The 23,499-nt window shown below is 41.5% G+C and overlaps 2 protein-coding genes across 5 annotated transcripts in view; one reads left to right on the forward strand and one right to left on the reverse strand.

Moving 5' to 3' along the window:
• Positions 1-2,976, reverse strand: part of XRCC4 (X-ray repair cross complementing 4) — a 144,019-nt gene extending 141,043 nt beyond the window's left edge. For all 4 annotated transcript variants that reach the window (XM_084225192.1, XM_084225191.1, XM_084225190.1 and 1 more), the window contains exon 1: positions 2,952-2,976. The gene's annotated coding sequence lies outside the window, so the exon portion shown is untranslated. The remainder of the gene's footprint in view (positions 1-2,951) is intronic.
• Positions 2,977-3,127: 151 nt separating this feature from the next.
• On the forward strand, positions 3,128-22,827 carry TMEM167A (transmembrane protein 167A). Its single transcript, XM_084224785.1, has 4 exons — positions 3,128-3,174; positions 13,017-13,126; positions 17,847-17,881; positions 21,135-22,827. The coding sequence occupies exons 1-4, from the start codon at positions 3,172-3,174 to the stop codon at positions 21,203-21,205; spliced, it is 219 nt and encodes a 72-aa protein (XP_084080911.1). The 5' UTR covers positions 3,128-3,171; the 3' UTR covers positions 21,206-22,827.
• Positions 22,828-23,499: the final 672 nt, after the last annotated feature.

The raw sequence follows: 23,499 nt of genomic DNA on the forward strand, positions 1-23,499 counted from the left end.
ATGTCTCGGGTAAACAAAGAGCATTTTTTGCAAAAATCTGCAATGGGTTTCGGGTGGGACCTTGCCATAAACCATCAAAGTGGAAAAAATTTAATAAATCTATCATAAAAGTGCATGTTTGCAAACAAAACTACACTACAGGAAGCTAGATGACCGCCTGAAATCAGGCTTGGCTATGTTGGGAACAAGGACTGACAGCTGGAGTCTGCCTGGACCTTACAGAATATTTTCAATTTGAGTTTCTAATTCGCATTGAGCATCCAGAAGTGAGTCCAAGCAGGCAAAACAACCCAGTTTTTACTTTCTATCTCTGTCATGCATAAAAAAAAGTTCAAAAGTATTACAGCCTTTAAAGTCTTCAGTTATGTTGCCCATCAGAGGCTGAACCAGTCAGTGATTATACTAACTACTTATTTCTCTTTACAAACATACTTCAATATAACATCCTTCAAACACTTCAAAGTGAAGCTATCCTAGGTAATAAGGCTATGTTTAGAGTTGTCTTTATGCACTTAATAAATTTTTTTATAAATCCAAGTCCTTGACACATGATGGAAAGAAACCAATCCAGTGAATTTAATTCAGTAACAGGAGTAAGATGTATGAACATATGAGAAAATAAGTCAGCAAGATGCTGACTACCTGTTAAACTGATGGATAAATCTGCAATTGAAAGAACCTTTATAGCCACTGAACAGTCGAGAGAAGAATCAGAGCAAATCCAGAATCAACACAGCGCCTGAAGTCCACAGGACAGAAAAAAGTCAAACAAGAGAACCCACCTCAAACTCTAAACCTGCTCGTGCTGGTAACATCCCAGTAAATTTTGGTAAATTTTGGTGTTTATGGATCTGAAACCACAATTTCACAGAGATCTGTCAATTTACAGTGACCAAATCTACTACTGCTAAGGAAGCTGCTCTGTAGAAGACAAACAGCATTTTAAGTGGGCTGTGTAGATCTCACTCAGCCTAAAGTCCTCTGCTTCAGTAAATCACTGCCTCAATTCCATGGGATAAATGCATTTCATACACGTACATCAACCCCCAGCCTCCCACAGCAGCTGCACAAGGCATGTCAAATGTTACCTCAAAATGTCATTTTAGAGAGAAAAAAATCTGTTTACCCTCACCAAAGGAAGTCTGCACACTCAGCAGAGGGCACGACTTTGGTGCTGAAACACACAGAATGACACAGACCCCAAAACCAAGCCACCACCTTGTGAAGGGGTGATGCTTTTAAAACCACGTTTATGAGGAGGAACAGGTTCCTCCTAATATTCAGGTGTTTGTTATGACAGCAACACTCAGGCACCTGAACACAGCGTCATCACTGTGAAGCTCTTCTACAGTGACGACTTCTTCATTTTACTGAGCTCTCACAGCATCAAAGGTTATTCTGTAACAAAAAACAAAACCACAAAAAAACCAAAACAAAATAAACAAAAAAAAAACCTCCTGGAGGGGAAAAAAAAAGTTGGAAATTCTTGGGCTGGTGCAGCTACAGAAAAGATGATGAAAAGCTCAAAGAGAAACAACGTAGCACAGGAGCCAAAATGCAATAGACCAGAGGAAGATCAGGACTATCCTTATACAACAACCGAAATAACAGTAAGAGAGCCCTAATTAAGAAATAGCCTCATTAAGGCGTTCATTATGTTATTAAAGCGTTTTTTATGTTATTAAGGCTTCAGTAGCCAGTGGCTCACACTTCAGGGACGCGAGGGCGAGGCTACAATGCTGGGAGCCCGAGTAACAAAGAACTGGAAAAAACCAACCAAAAAAAACACACCAAAAGGACCAATTGTTGTGGAGAGGTTTGTATGGTTTTGTTAGTTTGCAGGGGCTTTTCTCGTTTTTTGGTTTTTTTTTGTGGGTTTTTTTTGCGTCTCACTAAAGACACGCGGCCCCCACGGCCCGGCGCAGGGTCCGTGAAGGGCGGACCCCCGTGATCCCGGTTGTCCCGGTTGTCCCCACACCGAGACACGAACGAGTCCCCCAGGCGCCCTCAGTGCTGGTGCGGGGCCAGTCAAGGATTGATCCCGGTTATCCTGGCTATCCCGGTTATCCCGGCTATCCCCACACCGGGACACGACCTCCCCTCACTCCCCTCAGTGCCGGTGCGGGGTCAGTGCAGGGCTGATCCCGGCTATCCCCACACCGGGACACGGCCTCCCCTCACTCCCCTCAGTGCCGGTGCGGGGTCAGTGCAGGGCTGATCCCGGCTATCCCGGTTATCCCCACACCGGGACACGGCCTCCCTTCACTCCCCTCAGTGCCGATGCGGGGTCAGTGCAGGGCTGATCCCGGCTATCCCGGTTATCCCCACACCGGGACACGGCCTCCCCTCACTCCCCTCAGTGCCGGTGCGGGCTCAGTGCAGGGCTGATCCCGGCTATCCCGGTTATCCCCACACCGGGACACGGCCTCCCCTCACTCCCGGTGCGGGGTCAGTGCAGGGCTGATCCCGGCTATCCCGGTTATCCCCACACCGGGACACGGCCTCCCCGCTGATCCCGGCTATCCCCACACCGGGACACGACCTCCCCTCACTCCCCTCAGTGCCGGTGCGGGGTCAGTGCAGGGCTGATCCCGGTTATCCCCACACCGGGACACGACCTCCCCTCACTCCCCTCAGTGCCGGTGCGGGGTCAGTGCAGGGCTGATGCCGGCTATCCCGGTTATCCCCACACTGGGACACGGCCTCCCCTCACTCCCCTCAGTGCCGGTGCGGGCTCAGTGGAGGGCTGATCCCGGTTATCCCGGTTATCCCCACACTGGGACACGGCCTCCCCTCACTCCCCTCAGTGCCGGTGCGGGGTCAGTGCAGGGCTGATCCCGGCTATCCCGGTTATCCCCACACCGGGACACGGCCCCTCGGCCCCTCCCCCCCCCGCCCCGCGCGCCTCTCAGTCCCGCCCGTGCGGGCGCGCGCCGGGCGCGCCGCCCGACCTACCTCCCGCGCCGCCACTTCCGCCTGCGCAGCGCCGGCCAATCAGAGCCGCGTCCGCCCGTCCGTCCCGCCCCGCGCCGGCAGCGCTGACCAATCGCGATGCCCCGCGGCGCCGCCAGCCAATGGCGGCCGTGCCCGCGCCGGGGCGCGCTGAGGGCGCGCGGGGCGCGCTTCCGCCCGTGGCGGCGGCCGGAAGGTGATGTGGCGGAGCGCGGCGCGATGGTAAGCGCGGGGCCTGCCCGGCCGTGCCGCTCCGGGACCGGGCCCTCCCCTCTCCCTGCCTCTCCGCGGCCCGGCACGGTCCCCAGCGGCGCCTTCCGGCCCGGGCGGCGCCCACAGAGGTCTCTTACGCCATAAGCTGAGGGCCGCGGGAGCGGAGCCGTCTCAAGGCTTTGGTGGGAGTAGCGCGGGGCGGGTTCGCATCAGGGGTTTGGTGACAGGAAAAAAATCCCCGTTTTGTGGCTGTGGGGGCATCAGCAGCCGGTGCGAGGTCGGTCAGGTGCTGTGCGTGTCTCGCATGGCTTCCTGACGTCATTTATGTGCTGCGTGACGTCATTGTGGTGTTAAGTGACGTCATGCTCAGAACAATGTGCTGAGCTGCGTCATTGGCTGTTTGAGGAGGCCCAGGCCCATTTACTCATGAAAACTTTGTATCATATCTAAAATGATGTACTTATATACATACACACGCATATATATATATATATATATATATGGAGAGAGATATATGTTTGTGTATGTCTATATTATTACATATATGTATGTATACATATAAAATTATATCTATGCATATATATTACCTTTTGCTTGTATATTTAAAAGTTCATATGTTCACAATGTGTAATTTTTTAGAATATAGAAGTAAATGTAATATAATTTACCATATAAATGCGTAGTTTTAGGGGTTTTTTTTTTTAGTTTTGTAAATGCATAAAAGACGGGTAAGTACATCTGGAATAGAACATTTATGCCTATATATGAGTTTATTATGTGTATTACCAATATATGTGGCCATAAAGGAGCTTACATATATTTATGTGTGTATGCAAATATATAATTGAATAATTTAATAATTATGTATCATATATTACCAACATACCTTTTTCTATAAACCACACTTATAGTGTGGTTTAATATGTATATACATACTATGTGTATGTGTGTGTGCATATGCATATATATATAAAATATATATATGTATGTATTATACATGTGTCTAAACATACATTCTTTATGTAGAGTTAGTCTAGGGGCAAATTGGTATTTACTTTTTTTGTTTCCTCCCCATTTTTCCAGTCTCTGTGCAGGTAACACGAAATAAGTGTTTGCATTTCTGTCACAGTTAAAGCTGAGCAGTGAAATACTTTTTCTTAGTCAAGGTTTGTACATTAAATGTGTATGTCAACAATGTTTGTACGAACAGAGCAGACATGAATTTAAATTTAAAAGGAAAACCAAAGGAATAACTGAATTAACATATAAGTTTTTCCTGTACAAATACGTGTTTGTCCATATCTTCGGCACAGAGTTTATTTTAATATGGGAATTTTTGGCATTTTTCTAATAATCAGAACGTGGTTTGGGTTGAAAGGGATTTTCAAAGATCATCTGGTTCACCCTTTCCCCTGAGCATGGACAGATAATCCATCATTGCAGGGTTGCCGTGCACTTTAATGGAGTATTTCTGTATTTCCTGTGCATTTACAGAAAAGATCAATATCACTTGAAGTTCCTTATGGCTTAGTTCAACAAAGGGTTCCCAGGCTCCAGATCTTGTCACCAGCAGGAAATTGCTGGGAGTTGCTCACCTGAGCATTCCTTGGCAGGTCTTTCAGAGGAACCTGCTCCAGTCTGGGGCTCCAAGCAAAAAACAAAGGAGATTTTTTATGATGAGAGGCATAAATTATCTCAGGAGATCTAAAACACACGTGCAGGAAGCAAGAGACCTCTAATCCCTGCCATGGAAAGGTGAATATAGAGAATTACAGCAGCACCTCACTCTTTTTTATTGTACTTAAAAGGGTTTGAGGTGATAGAAAAATACAAGAGACCTTGCAGGGACGTTGGTGTTGCTCAGTGTAATGATTAAATGCAACTGATTATTTAATATTATATCCCTATGTCATTTATATTTAATATATTTTCTTAGTGATATGTAAGAAATATGTAACAGTAACTTAAAAGCAAAGGTAGTGTTTAAATCTAAGAAGATTATGGCAAGTGTGTGAGATTCTTTAGGACTATTTTCTCTACTTGTCCCTGTTCCTTACTCTATGTGCCTCAAGGACCCTGAAGCAAGAAGCTCCTGTAAGGATGGTTTGAGTATGATTTAATCTTGAAAATAAGGTGAAAATAACTTTCTTTCAGCCTTACTGTGATGTTTGAATTTCTTCAAGAGAGCAGCAGCCCTCCAGGACTTTGGGTCCTCCATGGTGACACCTCTGGTTCAAGGCATTTTAGGGGGGAAAAAAGGATAATTTTTGAGCTCACATTTGACTGTGAGAGAGGAAACAGCTGCTGTCTGTGTGTCATGGAATGGATGAGATTAGAGCTACATCTCCAATTTATTCTCCTTGTCCAAAGAGAAAGAGCTGCAGTTCTGGCAAGCTAGCAGCACTCTGAATATTCTGTGTTCTGTAATATTCTGAAGTGTGATTTCCAAATGACTTTATCCCTTGGAAACTTTTCATCCCATTGTTTTCCTTACCACATCCCTCTTTCTTTCTTTCTTTGCTAAGCATATGAGAACTTGTGCTGGGTGAAGGGCCAGCTGCTTCCAAACAGGAAAAAAAAATTATTTTTATGTATATATATATATATATATATATATATATATATATATATATAAGCTGACTTTTACTTGTGATTTTTTTTTTTTTTGGAAAGCAGAAATTGTGGGATTTTTTTTTCCCTCTTCACTGCCAGTGGATAGGGGAAAAACTCACCATTTTGACTTAGAGCAAAACCCTCACTATTTTAACTTTAAGCAGCTATGGAAGCCAGCAGAAGCTTCTCAGTGGATTCCAAACCTGCTGGGAATGGAAGGGATGCACCAGAGATGCACAGCTCCCTCCTTTATTTAGGAGCAGAATGTGTGTTGTTTGCTGGCTTCCACAAATCAGTTTTTCTTGCCAGCTTTCAGGATTTTACATCTGAAAGCTCAACAGAAGTTCTTCTGGTGAGCTTGAAAAGTTTGCCAGGTGCGTGGATGGAAGGATGGAAGAAGCCAAAGGTACCATTAAAATGAAGAGCTTCTCACCTCCTGAAGGGTGGTCTTCACTTTCCTCCATAGCAGAAATGTAAAGTTACACTCAGACAGAATTTGGTGAGGCAGATAATTTAAAAGAAGAGCAGAAAACTTGACAAAAATGGCTTCTTCCCTGTCACCCTCTGGCTGGGGCTGATCCTGGCCCCACATTACTGCACAAAAATTGATGTGGGAACTTTCCACAAGGACAAACACTCGTGTCATAGTCTTTGTTGCTCTCTTAGTGTGGTGTTTATAGAAGGAAGGGGAGTTGCTCATAGAGCCAATTGTAAAAACATTCATTAGTAAATATTATTTCAAACCAAGCTGTCAGATGTAAACACACTAGAACCCAAGACACTGCTCTGAAAAAGGAGCTTTCAGGAGTCTTCAAGTACAAATTTTTTGTGTCTGTCTTATTCAAAATTACAAGAATGAGTCAATCCTCATTCAGATTTGCTAGCAGCTTTGTTTGTATCATGACCTAAAGGTACATAGTTTTAAAAACATCTTCTGGGTCATATTACAGTCTTAAAGTGTCTTTGTATTCACCTGAAGTGTTCTGTGTAGATACTTCTGTCATCTTGGAGGATGAAGTGAAAATACATTGTGTTTTATTTCTGTGATTATTGAACTGAGGAAATTACTCTGTCAAGGTAAGATGATCTCTTTGGAAGAGTAGGATGCAGTGAGTCTGCTTTAACAGATTTACCCCGAATGACACTGGTTGTGGGAAACCATTTCTTTGCTGAGTGCCATAAAAAAGTGAATGTCACAATTTAATTTTTTGGTTGCCTGCGGTGTTAGACACCACACACATTCATTGTAACAACTGCAGCACTGAATATGTTTTTCTGCTAATGCACAGAGCCAAGCCAGGCATTCAAACTCAACAAAAGTTTTTGATTTTCACCTGGTGACTGTGGAAACAAGGTGGGAACAGCTGTGAAAAATATTACCTGTCTTCCAGATGCTAAATATTCAAACCATGCACCTGAACCTCTGCCAAACAAGAGACCTGCAGAGGTGCTGTGGACCTCCCCAGGGCCAATGACAGACTTAGCAGAACTTGTCATTGTTTCTTAACTAAGTATATTTTTTCCTGGTATTTTTCCTTCATGTTTGAAAGAGATGGTTTGACTATCAATGAGTAAAAAAAAAATTGTGGTAGATAGTATACATAGAATATTTATAGTTCTGTTTTGTAATTTCTAGGTACTAAATTTTTGGTGAACTACACAGTGTGATGTGCAACTTCAGACTGGAAAGTTACTTAAAAAAAAAAAGGGGCTATTTATTTTATCTATTGGGGGAAGACAGAAAAGGAAAAATATCTCTGTAAAATTTGAAACTGTATAATACAGAGAGAAGACCTGCACATGGAGATACTTTTAAGATTTTACTGACATATCCACCATAGTTCTTTGATTGTTTAGTAAATATGTTAACATACACACCTTTGTGCTACAGTGACCCCAGTAAAGGCTTTAACAGTCACTTTGTTTTACATAGTAAGATACTTTGGTGAAATGCTGCATCAGCTAGCTGCTTGCTAGCAAAAGTTCCGTTTTCAAGCCAGATATTGGGGCAAAGAGGGAGGAATTCAAGCAAGTGTGAAATTTCGGCATCATTGCCTGAAGGTGTCTTTTCACTGCTGGTCTGTTGGTTTGAATTACAGTAAAAATCCTAAATGTGCTAAAGTCAAATGAGCTTTTTATAGGGGAGGGCAGCTGTGTCCATATGTTTAATTGAGTATTTAATTGTTTGAGGAGATAGGTTTAAATAGATATATTAGTCTTTAGTTGACTGGCAAGTATACATGTTAGTTGTACTTGCCATTTAAACTTGACAATGTGCTTTTCCAGAAAATGACTGGGAAAAAGATTCCCTATTTCTCTAATCAAGCCTTAGCTTACATTCCATGACTGCAAAAATACATCTTTCAGTCAGAAATCTGAATGAACATTAAATATAGTGCTTAAATTCTTTGGAAATGAATTACTGAGGAGAGCATGCTGTAAATCCAGAGTAAAAAGCCATATTTATGCTGGAACAACTGTATCTGGCTGGTATTTGGATATTTACTAACACCCCTTGCTTAGTTTTGTTGTGTACATTTGGCAATAATTCCTTCAAACTTCACTAATTTGCACCTTTTGTAATTTTTTATGATGATAATTAGCATGCCTCTTTTACAAATGCTTGTTTTCCATTTGTTTGGATCAGATTGCATTTGGCAGCAGTGGGAAAAGTAATTATTTTTTTAATAGATTGGAAAATAGTACAGTTAGATGCATGTTTTAATTACTTTTTAGCAGTCGCTTTGGCTTTGAGGTTGGGAGTAGTACTATATGATTTATATCCTATTATTTTTCTCAATATTATATTCCAAAAAAATTGATATTACTGACGAAATAAGAATTGCAGGGCCTAATGGAAACTGTAGATAATAAGCATTTTCTCTTTCCGCTTTGTAAGGACCTCTTTGTTAAAAAGTCATAGCTTGATTTAACTTATCTGTGATTAAATTTTTATCAGCTCTTGCTTAACTAAAGTTAAACTCCAGTATGTGTGCTCTTGCTGATATTCCAGTGTGAGAAAGGTAGCTGAATGATTGGGTGTCTGTATCTGACTCCAGAAAACATAATTATTCATCAATTTTATTATACTGGGGAGGAAAAAAAGTAAAACCATTCTAGAAAGGCTGAATATTCTGAGGTGTATTACGCAGAGATTATACTTTCTTTAAAATATTCCAGTTATTTTATCTGTGTTGGCCCACATAAATTGGTTGTTACAATAATAACCACGGGGCAAAGTTTTGCAACTTGCTGGCACTACAATGGCCTCTGCTTTTATAGCACAGATGGATGAAATCGTCGTGGTCACGCTGCAATCAGAGATAAAATAATCATTTTGTAAATACTTTAAGTCTAGGGAAGGTTAAGCTTTGGTTCCAGTGCTAAGTCTGCTGAGATAAACTCAGAGAGCTCTTGTGTTAGACTTTGTACCAGCCCAAAGGGACAGCAGCACAGAGTTTGTGTTCTCCCCCTGCATGTTTCATTTTCCCTGGAACCACAGTATTGGGTGGTTTATTTCAAACAGAAGTCTATGAGACAAGGGGTAAATCAGCAGGTCCTTCATGACACTGACAGTTTCATCAAAACCTAGGGTGTGATTTTGTACTGTGTTACCCAGGGCTTGCATCAGTAGGTGGTTTGTGAGCATGGTGCTGTCTGCAAGGACCGGGAGCAACAACGTGTCTGAAGCAGAGAATATTGGGACAAAATGGAGTAAGTGCAAACTGCAGAGATGGATAAATTACAGTGTCTTGTCTATGGGTGTTGTCAGTGCAGGAAAGTGCTTAGAATTAGTGTATTCCTTATGGTTATTTCTGCATATTGAGTTAAATACTCCTGTGAAATGCAAGAAATGTTGGTAACCAAAGCTCTGAGCTGCTGCTTTTTTTCCTCCTCTTCTTTCCAAGTTTAGTAAATTTAATGCTGAGGGACAGTGCTGTCTATGATGAGGTTTGCAGGAGCTGTGCAATTGTTGTCATGATTCCCTGTCACAGCCACATAGGTAACTTTTACATTTCAATCAACACTTACTAAAGTACATTACACTTCAGTTTATACTCAGATGAGAGTACATTCAGACAACTCTAGCTGTACCACTTGATTTCCAACTACTGTATATACTACTGTATATTCCCATGTGTATTTATTTTAATACAAGCCACTGCTTTTAATCCCAACACAATAAAGCTTTCAGGAGTACTAATTCTTTATGGTTTATTATATGAATTTTTTTACTGAGATACGTTATAATCAGGAAATAATATTGAGGCTTTTTTTAAAGGCCTGGTTTTGGGAAGGATTTAAAACAGCCTTTGGGCATGTAGCTCTCAAAGCTGAAGTCCATAGTCTTAAATTTCCAAAGACATTGATGAAAACTTTTCCTGTACAAGTTCAGGTGAATACGATACCTCATTGGTGCTTCAGGTGATGTGGTGATGCTCCACACAGGAGGAGAGATGGGGGGGAATGAGACAGAATGGAGCAACTGAGGTGTTCCCACTATGTCAGAAATGCACAAAATGCAGATGTAGAAAATTTAAGCCTGTGGAATTAAAGCTTGCACTGTCTAAAACCAGAGTAAAATGCCAGTGCTGGCTCTTCCTGGCATTGCAGCATAAGTCTCAGGAAGTTAGTTGTCATTTCACCCTCATGGGGACACAGTCTAAGAGACAGCAGCAGTTTCTCCATGTGCTGAGATCTCTTTGTAGCGGGAGTGAGGCTCACAGGATCTACTGTAAGCCAGTCAACACAAGTCAAAAATTGAAATTAATAAATTTTCATCAGAGCAACCAAGTCAAAACAAATGAATGGCAACACATCTACGTTGTCCAAGTAGCTTGGTATGTGAATGCAGTTTTATAAAAGGATTCTGAGCAATGTATAACTCTTGCAGCAGCTTTTAATTACATCTGTTGGAGCAGCCAGATGTAGGTTGCTGCTCTCTGTGAATTCAGCTGGGTCATGAGGATTACTTCAGATGTGAAGAGTGAAGGCATCTAATTCATGAATAATTTCTCATTTCCAGAAATTATAGGCAAATTTTGGAACGCTCACATCTGCCCTTTCAAAGCGGCTGTGCAGATAAACGTGTCATTCAGAGCGTGTTTCCGTGGAAGGGCATATGGGATTACAGCCACACATATCTGGGGGAACATGTGAAGACCCCAACAAAGAACAATTATATACGATTATATACTGCCCCAGTTGGCTGACTGATAACACATTTCATGAGTATACATTTACAGCCCCTGCTTAAGAGGAAGCAAGTGTGCCCTTCTGCCATTTTGCAGTGCCGGAGTGCCCGGTGCCGCCTCGGGAAGCAGCTGCAGGAATTCATGGGAACACAGGGCTGTGAGCTGTCAGAGCAGCTGTCTGTCTGTCCCGCAGGACTGATCGAGTTAATCAGTTGATAGGCAGTATCTGGCTGTGCTGAGAGCAGCCGCTCTTGGATCCGGCCCCGCCGCGTTCCTAGACCCGCAGGAGCCAAGGGGAATTGAGACTTCCCTGCTTTCTGGAGCTGGCAGAAACTTCTGCTGAGCACAAAGGCTCCAGAGCCTGTGGATGGCAGCGTGCTGTCCTTTGTGAAGAGTCTGTCCAGTATTTATGACAGGATGGGGCAGAAAGGGTGGCTGGTTGGTCTAAAATGCTAAATTAAATACGATTTAGGAAAGGCTGTGGTGCGAGGAGAAGCCAAGCAGCTGGGACAGGAGGGCTGACTTTGGATGTGGGATCACTGTTCCCTCATCACAGAAAGGGTGGGTTTCAGGGATGCTGAAATTTCTTCTATTCAGGGTGCAGAGTCAGAGCATCTCTGATGATGCTTCTTAACAGAGTGGCCTGTTGGACCCCATTAAGTTAAATACTGAAACTGCTTTAGATAACTAAGCCTGCCTAAAGCATGTATTCAGACTGGCAGCTCTGTGCATGTTCTGGGGTTCATATGATCCATGGAGACTTCTAAGATAAAGTATTTTGTTGTGTTTGCTGTTGATTTTGGTGGATTTTGGTCACCAGGTTTTTGGATCGCAGTTGTGGAACACTTGTATGTGTTCCAGTGACTTTTCTTCTACTAGAACTTGTAATTTTTCTCTCCTAATTTCCTGTTAGTGCCATACTGAACTAGAATAGTGTGGTTTTCTTTTATAATTCTTATTAGCTAGATAGATTTGATCATCAGAGATTCGAAACATTCTAATTTCGTGACATAGGAAGAAAGCATGTGCACATCAACAGAGATGTGCCTCAGGCTATGTGGAAATGAAGGCTCTGATGTGCCCTAAAATATGCTTGGAGAAGGAAATGCCAATGTATTATCCCTTCCTAAGTGCTAAATATTTACCTTTAATTAAATACCACTACTTGGCCAGCTGGGTTGAGCAGTATGAACACAGGAGACAGAAGTTCATCAGAATTCCAGAACAAAGAGTGAATTTATTGCATTTGCCTTGACTTTTTTTTTTTTTTTTTTTTTTTGAGCTCACCCTAAATCGATTTGCAAATGAGCGTAGCAGAGTGAAGGTAAAATAAAGCTTTTTGAAATAAGCAGTTGCCTCTTACACCACCTGGTGCTCTTACACTGACCAAAATGTCAGTTGAGACATTTAAGAGAAACCCCTAAACTGTAAAAAAAAAAAAAAAGAATAAAAGGTTTAAAAAAAGGTTTATGGGTTGCACTTTCTGCCTATTAGTGTTATTTCACGCTTCAGTAAATTGCCAGATATTGCAGCAGTTTCTCAAGAATTGTCTCTTACTGCCACTAGGCTGATCAGTGTTTGCTGTCACCAACAGAACTTCTCAATCCGAAGGCAATTTCATCAATTTCTTCAGGATTTATCATATAACTAAGCACTAGTGAAAGTGTATTTATAATAAAGATGTTTTCAGTTTGCAATCAGAAAATTATTGGAAAATAAAAGAAATCAGTTATCATAGTTCTGGTAGGATTAACGTTCTACAAATCTGATAAATTTGACCTGTAGCCTTTAAGAAGTGGTGTATTAACAAACCTGCTGTACATTTTATGTTATTTTTGTCTTGGCTACTAATGGTTTCCTTGCCAGTCAGTCCTCACCTCTACTTTCACTGCCACCACCATATTCCATTGATGGAAAGGTTTTCTGGCTCGTTGTAGGTTTCATTTTTGGTCTGAGGGGTCACCTGTTTTTTCCAGAACTTCCACTTTGAGAGTTCTGGACTGCAGAGATGTAATTCTTTTTTTTCCTGATTCTCTTCCATAGTCTGCCATCTTCAACTTCCAGAGTCTGCTGACTGTGATCCTGCTGCTCATATGTACCTGTGCCTACATCAGATCCTTGGCTCCCAGCTTACTGGACAAAAATAAATCCGGGTATGTGGCCTGATCATTTCAAACATCCACAAGCTGTGTGGATTCAACTGCAGCCTTTCAGCATCTCCTGATAAAGTCTGTGATAATGCAGATCCTGCTTTGAAAATTTTCTCTCTTTAAAGATAAAAATCTTAATTTTGTACCTCACAATAGAGTGCAATAAGGTATTGGCAAACAGTTAGTTGCAATTTTATTGAAAGAATTTAGTAGCTTGCTAACCTTCCTAGTACTGCATTATTAATCTCCTAGATTTGTGGCTTCGTTGTTAGATGGTTATTAGAGATACAGAAATGAGAGACAGAAATAGAACATTGATTTCAATGATTTATTTTTGATTCCTAGGGTGAGTAAGAAACCAGCAGAAACTGGCTTTTTGGTTGTTTTCAAGATAGGTGTTTTGCAGATAGAAGTTTGAAACACAGATTTAGCAATAATCTGTAACTAAAAGAAAACTAAAAATATTTTTTAAAATAAGCAACAAAGTCCTCTTGTGTGGCCTGTTCAAATCATGGTTTTGTACTCTCTAAGGTGAGGGAATTTCTAGAAGAGTTTTTGAAAACTTCTGCAAATCTAACTTTATGTTTTTTAGTATAATGGATGCTAGCTGTGATCAGCAGAACTGTGATTTAAGTGTTGTGGGTTTTGAGTAACCATTGGGCAGTTGTGACACAGAAATGTCTGGGGCTGTCCAGAGGACTTCAGTTATGCTGAGCCTGAGGTTAGTGCAAAGGAGATGACATTTGTAGAAGCAGGAGGTAATTCTAGGTGGAAAAACAGGCTTTTGGATGTTGAGTGTTTGAGTTCTCCACTTTTGCCATTAGGTCATTTCCTGTTAAATATAATATTCTTCTTCTCTAAGTGTCTTCCATCACTTTGGCATTTAAATTCAGAAGTGTCCAGTTTTGAATAGTGTTGTGACCAAGAACACCAAGCACCTGAGTGTTTGTCTTCTGAAAACCTTCATTGTAATTAACCTCTGGGGTTGATGTTTTATTATCCATTTTTTTTTTTAAATTTTAGCAGTGTAAGATACCCAAATTACACCAGCTTTTTTTTTCTTAATTTGGAGTTCTAACATGAAAACACTTGTGTCCTTTTATATGAGGCCATGAAATTGTCAATGACATGAGAGGTTTCTTTGGATGGAAGTAAAGATGGAAGAAAGGATGACTTCATGAAGGACAGGGAGTGGGGAGACGAGGGGAGTTTGGGTGTCTGCTGGTGGAAGATAACACAATAGTCAATGAGGTATAAGCAGTAAGAAGTAAGAATGTTTATTTTACTGATTAAAATTTTAGTGCTGTTTTTGGCAAGGAGTATTTCCTTTAATCTGGAGCTACTCTGTTTATTCTTGAGGCAAATCTGTCTGGAGTACAATAGAACTCTCTTCATAAAACGTTTCCAAGGGGTGCTGACACTGTGGAGGAGTTGGGCGTTTGATGTGTAGGTTTGTATTTATGTAGGTGTAGGACATACCATTTGGTTTCTTTTATATATATATATATTTGTAAACTACTTTGTACTGGAGAATAGAACCTTGGCCTGGAAGCAATGAAAGTTGTTTCCTGTATGGTAGACGTTTACATGGAGCTCATATGGTGCTAAACCCCTTTCCCTCTCTTCTAACCTACTCCATGCTCCAGTGGAAAAGTCTGGATATGTGGGATGAATCAAATTCTAGTGATATTTCAGTGTGCCACAGAGATGCTCTTACCTCATCATTCCTGCCCAAATAAAAGGCATAAAAAAAGTAGCAATAAAATACTAAAGTGACAGAGAGGAGGAATGCTGATAGTTATTCAGTGTATTTCTGAGTGAGTGGTAACTTTGCTGAGGATTTAGGTCTGTTGATAATAAGTGAAGAAACATATTTCTGTTGGCTGAGAGATGCTGTTGCACAGTGATGTCACCCATCCTCATAGCTCTGTATTGCCTCCCCCTCCTTTCTGCCAAAGGGTCTCTTTTCCTAGCCAAACAGAACCCTAAACTTTCATTTTCCCTGAATGTTTCCATGTGCTCGGTCCTGAGCAACCGTGTTAGAGGCTGGGAAAGCAAGTGGAGATTTACTGTTTCATGCTAACTAAAGGAGAATGTACACCACAATGTAATTCTCTCCTCCCTGCTAACCAGAAAGATGTGTTAGCTCATGTGCAGCAGAGATCCCCTTTGATTTTCCATCAGCTTTGCAGTGGGGATGTCTCACACTCCCTCCTGCAGTGGCAGTGGCCTTCTCCTGGTGAACACATGGTGCTTTGCAGCACACTCAGCCTTAGCAGTCATTGTCTAAGGCTTCATCAACTCCTCCTCAGCTTGAGAGGTTCCATTTACTTGGTTTTTTTGTTCTCCAGGTAACCACATCCTCTTTTCACAGTGAATGCTTTTAGCATTTAGCACTGAGAGCCAGGAATCTGCAGCAGGGCATGCACTTTTGGGCAGTGGCTGCCAGAAAGAGCAGGGACCCCAGCCAGACCCACACCTTCACCTGCATCCAAACAAGGATGGAGTGGAACACAAAGGGTGGAGAAGGAGTAGTGCAGTTACACCATGGAGTTGCTGCAGGAGGAATTGGTTTTGAACAGAATTATTCAAGGCAGCATCACTTCTGTAATAAGCAAGCAGGTTTTGATTTGAAGAGGTTCTTCTTGTGGACCTGGGATGAGCACTAATGGAAAAACCAGGGGAGCAGGAGGTCTGTCAGGCTTTTCCTGCAGTGGGAGCTCCCCAGTTATTCCAGAGGTTACATTATCAGGGGTCCAGAATTCAGTCTGCTGCTGAGCAACAGGTTGTGTGGACCAACAGAGGTAATGATCTGTTCCAGTAGCACAAAAGCCTCTTAAGATGTTCTGGTGTCATCATGGGAAGGCTGGTCAGTCCTCATGTCAGTGGCTTCAGGTTCTTAAATTGTTAATTGCAGTTGTTAAGGGCAGCTGGTGAAACCCATTCTCTGTTTTGTACCTGACATATCAGGTAGGAAAATTCCTGTTTTCACTAAGGGGGCTTTGTAGGGAAATGTGCAGTAGTGGCTTCACAGTAGTCAAGAAATCGCTAAGAAGATGGAAAAATACCCTTGCTGAGATTGTGAGGCAAATTCAGCAGACTTCTAGGCTGCCTGAAGGGTTAATATTCTTTTTCCCATGCAAGATTCTTCAAAAGTATGTGAACAGAATAGTAGTGTTTTATTTCTTTGAGCTCCTGGGCAAGCCTTTGAGAGATGGCAATATGAGAAGCAGGGCTGTGGAAGTTTTCCTGTTGGTTTTGCAGCACGCAATCTGTAAATTGTAATTTTGCAGAGAGTGAACAACTGTTTGGAGAACCTGAGGTGCTATCAGTGGAGCACTTCAGATTTACACATGAATGCCTTTCTACCTGCATACATCTTCAAAAAGTGCATAAATATCTTCAGGTTACTTTATTGTATGCCCTCTTAGCCTGGTAAGTGTGGTGGTCTGTATGCAGGGATCATTACTTCTGCTTGTGGAGCTACATAAAAGCAGGGAAAAAAGAGCTTTGGCTGTACAGAAATATAGTCAACCCCAAATATGTGTGTGTGTGCCTGTATATATATTTTGCTTGAGGTAAAACTAAAATCTAAAACATAGATGAAAATGCCTGTTTTCTAAAAATGGAAATGGCATGCTGTTCATGATGGATTGGTCAGCAAAGGGTACATAAGTCAAGAAGCATTTCACTTTGAGTTTGAACACCTCAGTCACTTGCTGCCCCCTTTGGTGTTCACCTGCCCAGCACTGAATCTTTGTCTCAGAAATAGAGGAGGCTGCTAAATGGACAGAGAGATGCTGAAGTAAGCCAAGACCATAAAAGAGGACATAAAATAGAAGTAGCAGAGAAATAAAAGATATGTTGAGTGTTTGAGCATGCAGGAGCAAGTGCCCAAGCCTACCTGTCTGCATTTAAATGTGTTAGAATTAAGCAACTCTCAAGAGCCCAAAAAAGAGCAAAGACGAACAATCAAATCTTTGTAGGTGTGAGTTCAGAACATCATTTGTGGGGTTGTATTTACTGCCTGCTTGATGGCAGCTCTCCAAGTGCTTCCCCACAGTGCTCTGTGGCATACTATGAAGAAAACCTTCTGCAGACAAGCTTTGAAGGGCTGAAATCTGTCTACTTGCACAGGATACCTCAGTGTTGTTCCCCTTGTCTTCCTCAGATCCTAAAACAGTCCCTGCTCCTCTGGACCTGTCAGTATGAGATTATTTTAGCTACACAGAGAAATTGTAGGCTTGTGACATCCTTTTCAGTGTTCCCTGTGTTGAATTCTGCTTTTCTACATTGCTGTTTCACTTGTGAGAGGTGAAATCCTGGGCAAGCAGCACAGGAGAGATACGAGCAAGGTAAATGTTGGTAAAGGAATAAGAAGGAACCAGAAGAATTGGGCAGGGTTTTTTTTCTTCACAAAACTTTCTGTTTGGGATACTTTATTGTAGATAAACATGGGGCTCTGATGAAATCTTCAGATCTGGAACACAGGATTAGTTAAATGCATCTTTGCATACAAAAAGACCCGTGCTAGAATTAGAACTTTGCCACTTCTGTTATTCATATTCTGTACCCTTATGTGCAGGTATCTGCTGTTTTCTGGTGTTCAGAAGGGAATCAAATTGACAAATTACTGTCAATTCAGATTATTATAACATAAAGAAAATCAGTTGGCTAGGATGTATTAAACCAAGACCCTAATGAATTTATTTTATCTTTACAGACTGTTGGGGATATTCTGGAAATGCGCCAGGATTGGTAATTTTTTTATTTTTTTCCTTCAAAATCCTTAAGATCAGTCCTATTTCTACCATAATTTATTAGGATAATATTGCCATGTAGCAATGAAAACCATACACATCCTTTATCTTCAAAAATGCAGTTTTAATCTCCATGAAATAAGGGGGCAGGATATTGCTTTCTCTAGATTAGCATCATGGAGATCCTGCATCTTTCATGTCAGTTCATGTATCTAGTGTTACATTTTCAAAAGTCCTTTGCACTTCTTGCCACATGAAACAAACAAGGATGCATTTCTAACATGCAAAGAAATCAATTATTTCTTACAAACTGCAGTCTGTTTGAAATCGCAATGGACTGTTTAAAAAACCCAGATATTTACCTTATAGTAATAAAACAACATGGAGTTCATAATGCTTTAAGGTTCTGTTTAAGCATAAATGTGTTTTTTCTCTTTCCCTTCTTTGTTCAGCTTCTGTGCACTTTTGAATTACACAAAGCTGTTCATGTCAAGTGACATCTGCACACAGGCTGATCAGCTCTATCTGATTCTTGACATTTTCCCATAACATTGGTTTTATATTTATTTTAATCCTTATCCTGAATTTATTTTGAGAAGGAAATTGGAATATGCAACAGAAGTTTAGTCTTAACATTAAGGTATATCCACGATTTAGGAAAAAAAAAAAACTACTAACCCGTCATCAGTGTTCAAATTGCATTGTTAACTCAGAGCAGAAACTTTGAACTTGTAATTCTAGAGCTTCCTACTTGTCACTGAACCTAAAGAAAGCCTTTATGATTCCCTTTCTGCATTCCCAGGCAGAACATTTTACAGGATGTCAAAAAAGCATTGATACAAAAAACAGGGTTTTGGTGAAGACCGGTTGTTAAAATGATTGCAGGTATTGTCCTATTTAGATAATAGACATTGCAGAACCAGTTTTAGTGCTGTAATTGAAAGTTACTGGGAAGGTGGCAGCTGTCAGAAATGAATTTTGAGCTATACCCGGGAAAACAAATGTAAAAATTCAGCTGCATTAGGGTTTGTTCAAAGCTGAAGAGAACACTTTACCTTACCTTGCCATCTTCTTTGTAGTTAATTAAAGTGCAAGGATATTTTTTTCAATTAGCTACGATTCTTTTGCAACTTGCATCTAGAGTGGACCACTTTGACTTTCTTTTAGGCTAAGAAGTGGAAATGGGCTTTGGGGATGATTCCTATCATTTTATGTGTATTAATCACAAAGCCAAGGAGAAAGTGTAGGTTTTAAAAATGAAAATGTCTACTGGCTTCCTTTACATTTCACATCCCTGGTATGTTTAAACAACCTTTTCACATTTACATAAGATCTTAATCACTGGCAAGTGGTTACATATTTACAAAGTTGTGCAAAATAATGTTTAATCCTGCCACATGGTGATTTCTCTTTTAAGAAAATTAAGAGCAGAAAAGCATAAACCATATGAAAATTGTAGTACCCTGAACCGTAGGAGTTGGACTTCCTCAAAATTTATTTTAAACAGATGTGAAACTGCAGACATTAATTCGCTCAGTTATTTGAAGTTTAATTAAATATATGCCAGATCATGACAGAATCTTGTAATGTCACTGGGCAGTCAATCCTGTGTATGGGAGGCGTCACTGCAAGTATTTTATTTTTCTTTTACTGTGGAAAGTTTGTTCCCTGTGTGTTTAAAGGTCCTGCTGGTAAAAGAAAAGACTTTTTTTCCTAAAAATTGCACCATGCTAGACTTGGGAGCCTTGGTGGTTTTTTGCTCTAATGTTTCTCTGGAAACTGTGTCTCTGATAAGGTGGTTTGTAAAGACAAAAGACCTCACACAGCAAAGGGAAATTGAACTTTGCTTAAAGCAAACAGCCCCAGCTCTGTCTTTATACTCCTGGGTGTGTAAAAACAGGGATCTTCTCACTTAAAAGACACATTTCACTATTACCACTCCCTGGCAGTTCTGTAGGCTGAAGGTCTCTCCAAATCAGTGGAACCATGAAGAATAAAGTTGAAGTGTAGGAGTGTCTTGCTGATTAATGGGAGAAAGTGCTCATGTAAGTAGGTACCAGTTAGATTAACATTACTGATGTTCCCCTGGTTGTGTTAAAATTTTACACCTGAGAATCTTTTTTTTCTTGGTGAAAAGCAGACCTGAGTAACATTCCATCCTGGACCAAATAGGTGGGAATAGATCTCTCACAATTGCTTTTGCTACCAGATAAAAGTATATTAATGGAGTAAACTTAACTTTCTTCCACAGTTTGCCCTGGGAAACTGACACCAATTTGAAAGAGTCAGAAAATAGAGGTGTCTGTGCAGCTTCTGTGATCTGCTGACCATTTTTATCATGGAAATCTGTGGACCAGATCCTCTCCATATGCTAACAATGTTATGTCTTCTTAAAAAAGCAATGTCTTCTTAAAAAAGCAAAATAAGGCATCTGGCTCTGTCTGGGTAGCTGTGAGCTTACATCTCTGGCTGCTGCATGCACAGAGGATTCACACTGCAGGTGGCAGGTACCAGGACCAGACAGCACCAGCTGCACCTCAGCTGACACAGAACAGCTCCTGAGCAGCCACAGAGGGGCAGAAACAGCAAAAATGGGGTGTCCTGGACAACTTTCCACTGCCTGCCCCCTGACTTGGGCACTAGGAGGTAGCAGCAACCTAAAACTGCACCTCAGAAAAGGTGGTTTGTAGTGAGTTGGAAGCCCTTACATGGGCTTGTCACAGAGACCCAGAATCAGCCAGTGTCACCCCTGCCACGGCAGGGACACCTCCCACTGTCCCAGGTGCTCCCAGCCCCAGTGTCCATCCTGGCCTTGGGCATTGCCAGGGATGCAGGGGCAGCCCCAGCTGCTCTGGGCACCCTGTGCCAGGGCCTGCCCGCCCTGCCAGGAACAATTCCTCACTGCCAGGATCCACCCAGCCCTGCCCTGCTTCAGCCTGAGGCCATTCCCCATAGTCCTGTCACTCCATGTCATGTTTACAAGTCCCACTCTTAAAGCAAAGAGCCCAACTCTGTTTTTATGTAGCCAAATAACCTGTCCTACATCTGAATTTCCCCACTGCCCATGCATGCTTTTTGTGAATGCGCAGCTGTACTTCTGCCTGCCTTTCTCCATGTTGAATAGAAATGTTGAATACCAGTTTGCACATGCTGTGGCAGAATTACACTAGACATGGAGCAGGTGGGTCTGTTTATCCTGTTTCGCCATGCCTGAATTTTTGTTTGTTCTGGGTTCTCTCCCCTCGTGCCAGGTGAGCGGAAGAGCCCCTACGTGGCCGTGTGCTGTGTGGTGATGGCCTTCAGCATCCTGTTCATGCAGTAGCAGCTGGAGAGTGTCCCCAGGTACCCAACAGCAGATCCTGTGTCAAGAAAGGATGGGAAGCCTCAGCAAGTCTCCTCTCACACAATGGATAACCTCTCTCCTGGTGGATACCCCTGCAGACGGACCAGCATTAGTGATCATAACCCAGATGAGATGTGCTTGTTAAACCAGGTTAGCATTGACACTCCTGCTGTAACTCATGGAAGGGTGTCTTGGTGTGTGTCTGAGCTTCAGGGGAGCTCTTTCTGCTTTTTTTTTAAAACATCATGCAGTTGAAAAGGCTTGCTGTTCCCAATTCTTTAAAATTTCTTGTCCAGTAGACCTGTTGAATGAAACATTAAAATGGTAAATCAGCCACAGCAATAAGACCACGTTTGAAGAATAAAGAGTGTTTTGACTCTAGGGGATGTTTATCAAAGTATTTTTAGTTCTTGCTGCCTAAACAATTTCTCTTGATTTGTAAGTGATGGCACCACTCTCATCCTAAAAATATGACCTCTCACCTAAGTTACACTCAGCTGTTTGTTTCTGAACTTGTAATTTCTCAAATAAACTGTCAATATTTCTGTTTTTAAGATGTGAAATAAAGGCAGGGACCATAATTGTAGTGATGTCTGATTAGCTGCTGAGACGGCAGAGATGGGGGATCTGAGACATCTGGATTGTTCTCTGTAAAAAACCACATGTACTCATTTTTTGAGGTTCCAAAATGTTGAGAAAAGGATTGAAAAGGCTCTGCTGCTGCTGTTGCACGCATGGAAAGATTTCTCAATTATCAGAATGAACAGTTAGCTGCAGATAAGGAAGTTGCATGTCATAATACAAAGGTTGAAGCAACTACATTATGCCCACCAGTAGTAAAGATTAGATTACTTTTAATGATGCCTCCCATTAGCATTTATTTCTTAATTTTGCACACTTTTAGTAATCTAGTGACTTCTTCAATAATGCCTGACAGATGTGTGTTATATCAGACACCTGTGTGACTTCATACTGGTTGAATTTGGGAGAGTTGTCTGTTTGCAGTATTTGTTGTTCTGGAAAGGCTTGTGATCAGAAGGAACAAAGCTAAAAAGTAAAACACACTTAAAGGTATGATAACTGTTGTCATTCTTGTTTGAAAACCTTCTTTTCATCAATCCAAATTATCCTGCAACTGGGAAAAAAAGTGATTTTGAGTTATGACCTTTGTGTTGTCTCACGTGTACCTGCAAATCTAAATCACCATCAGAAGTAGCCATCCAAAACTTTTCTATTCTGGTCTCAGGAAAAATAGATTTCTCCAACTGGGACCAAATAAATGCCCCTGGCAGTGCAGAGCTGTAGGATTGTAACCATGCTGTGCCACACAGAAGCCTGGGACTGGGCAGGGGATGTGGGGAGTGCAAAATCTGCTCTGTAACTTTAAATGTGGATGCTGCTCCAAACAAAGGGGCATCAAAGCAACTCAGGTTTGGATTTCAAAGGGCTGTTCCTCAGCAGGGGAAGGGAGATTCCTAAAAAGTCTTGGGTTTTGACTGTTCAAAATATGCCGAGAATCATCTGGTAACTTTTTATGTTGAGCACTTTTATTCTGGTTATTGCTGCTTTTAATAAATACTGGCATTTTTATAATGATCACACATTTCCTAGACATTGAAGATGTTATAATTACCAGACGAATTCTTAATAATCCCTGGGGTTTAGCTGCAGGTAGGAATACCAGTGAAAGAACTCAGTGAAATTTTTTGTTCTGAGTGTCTGAAAACTATTAACTTGGAGGAACTGTGTTGCAAAAACCTTCTTTGTTAAGGTTTTATCATCCAAGAAGCTCTGACAGGCCTCTTCCTGGCTGTTATTTCTGATTGAAACTTTATTTGTGGTATGGCAGCTCATCCTCTAGGCCTAAATGCAGGTGATGGATACTTCTTGGTTGGAATTTTTTAAAAATTTTCCCCCTAAATGGCATTTTCAGGTTGTTCATTAGGTGCTAGCTGCATGGCTGCTCAACAAAACTGTCTGGAAACAAGATCTTTAAACTGGCAAACTGCAGTTGTGCTGAAATTGCTGCTTCAGGCCGGTGTTTGCCTCAGGACTAGTTCTTTGGTTTTCAGGTTTTTAGCTTTGAAGAGATTGTTACCTCATGTCTTTTAGTAAAATATGGAGTAAATATTGGATTCCCAGGTTAGAATCTTAAAACCATTTTGCTTTCTAGTCTTTCTTTTTGTCATGCAAAAGAGTTTGCACCCACAGCAGGTCTGTACACCTTTCCTTGTGCAAAAGGAACAGTGATTAAATGTGACTGAAGCTGTAGT

This window comes from Fringilla coelebs, assembly GCF_963513975.1.
Source record: "Fringilla coelebs genome assembly, chromosome: Z".
Taxonomy (NCBI): domain Eukaryota; kingdom Metazoa; phylum Chordata; class Aves; order Passeriformes; family Fringillidae; genus Fringilla; species Fringilla coelebs.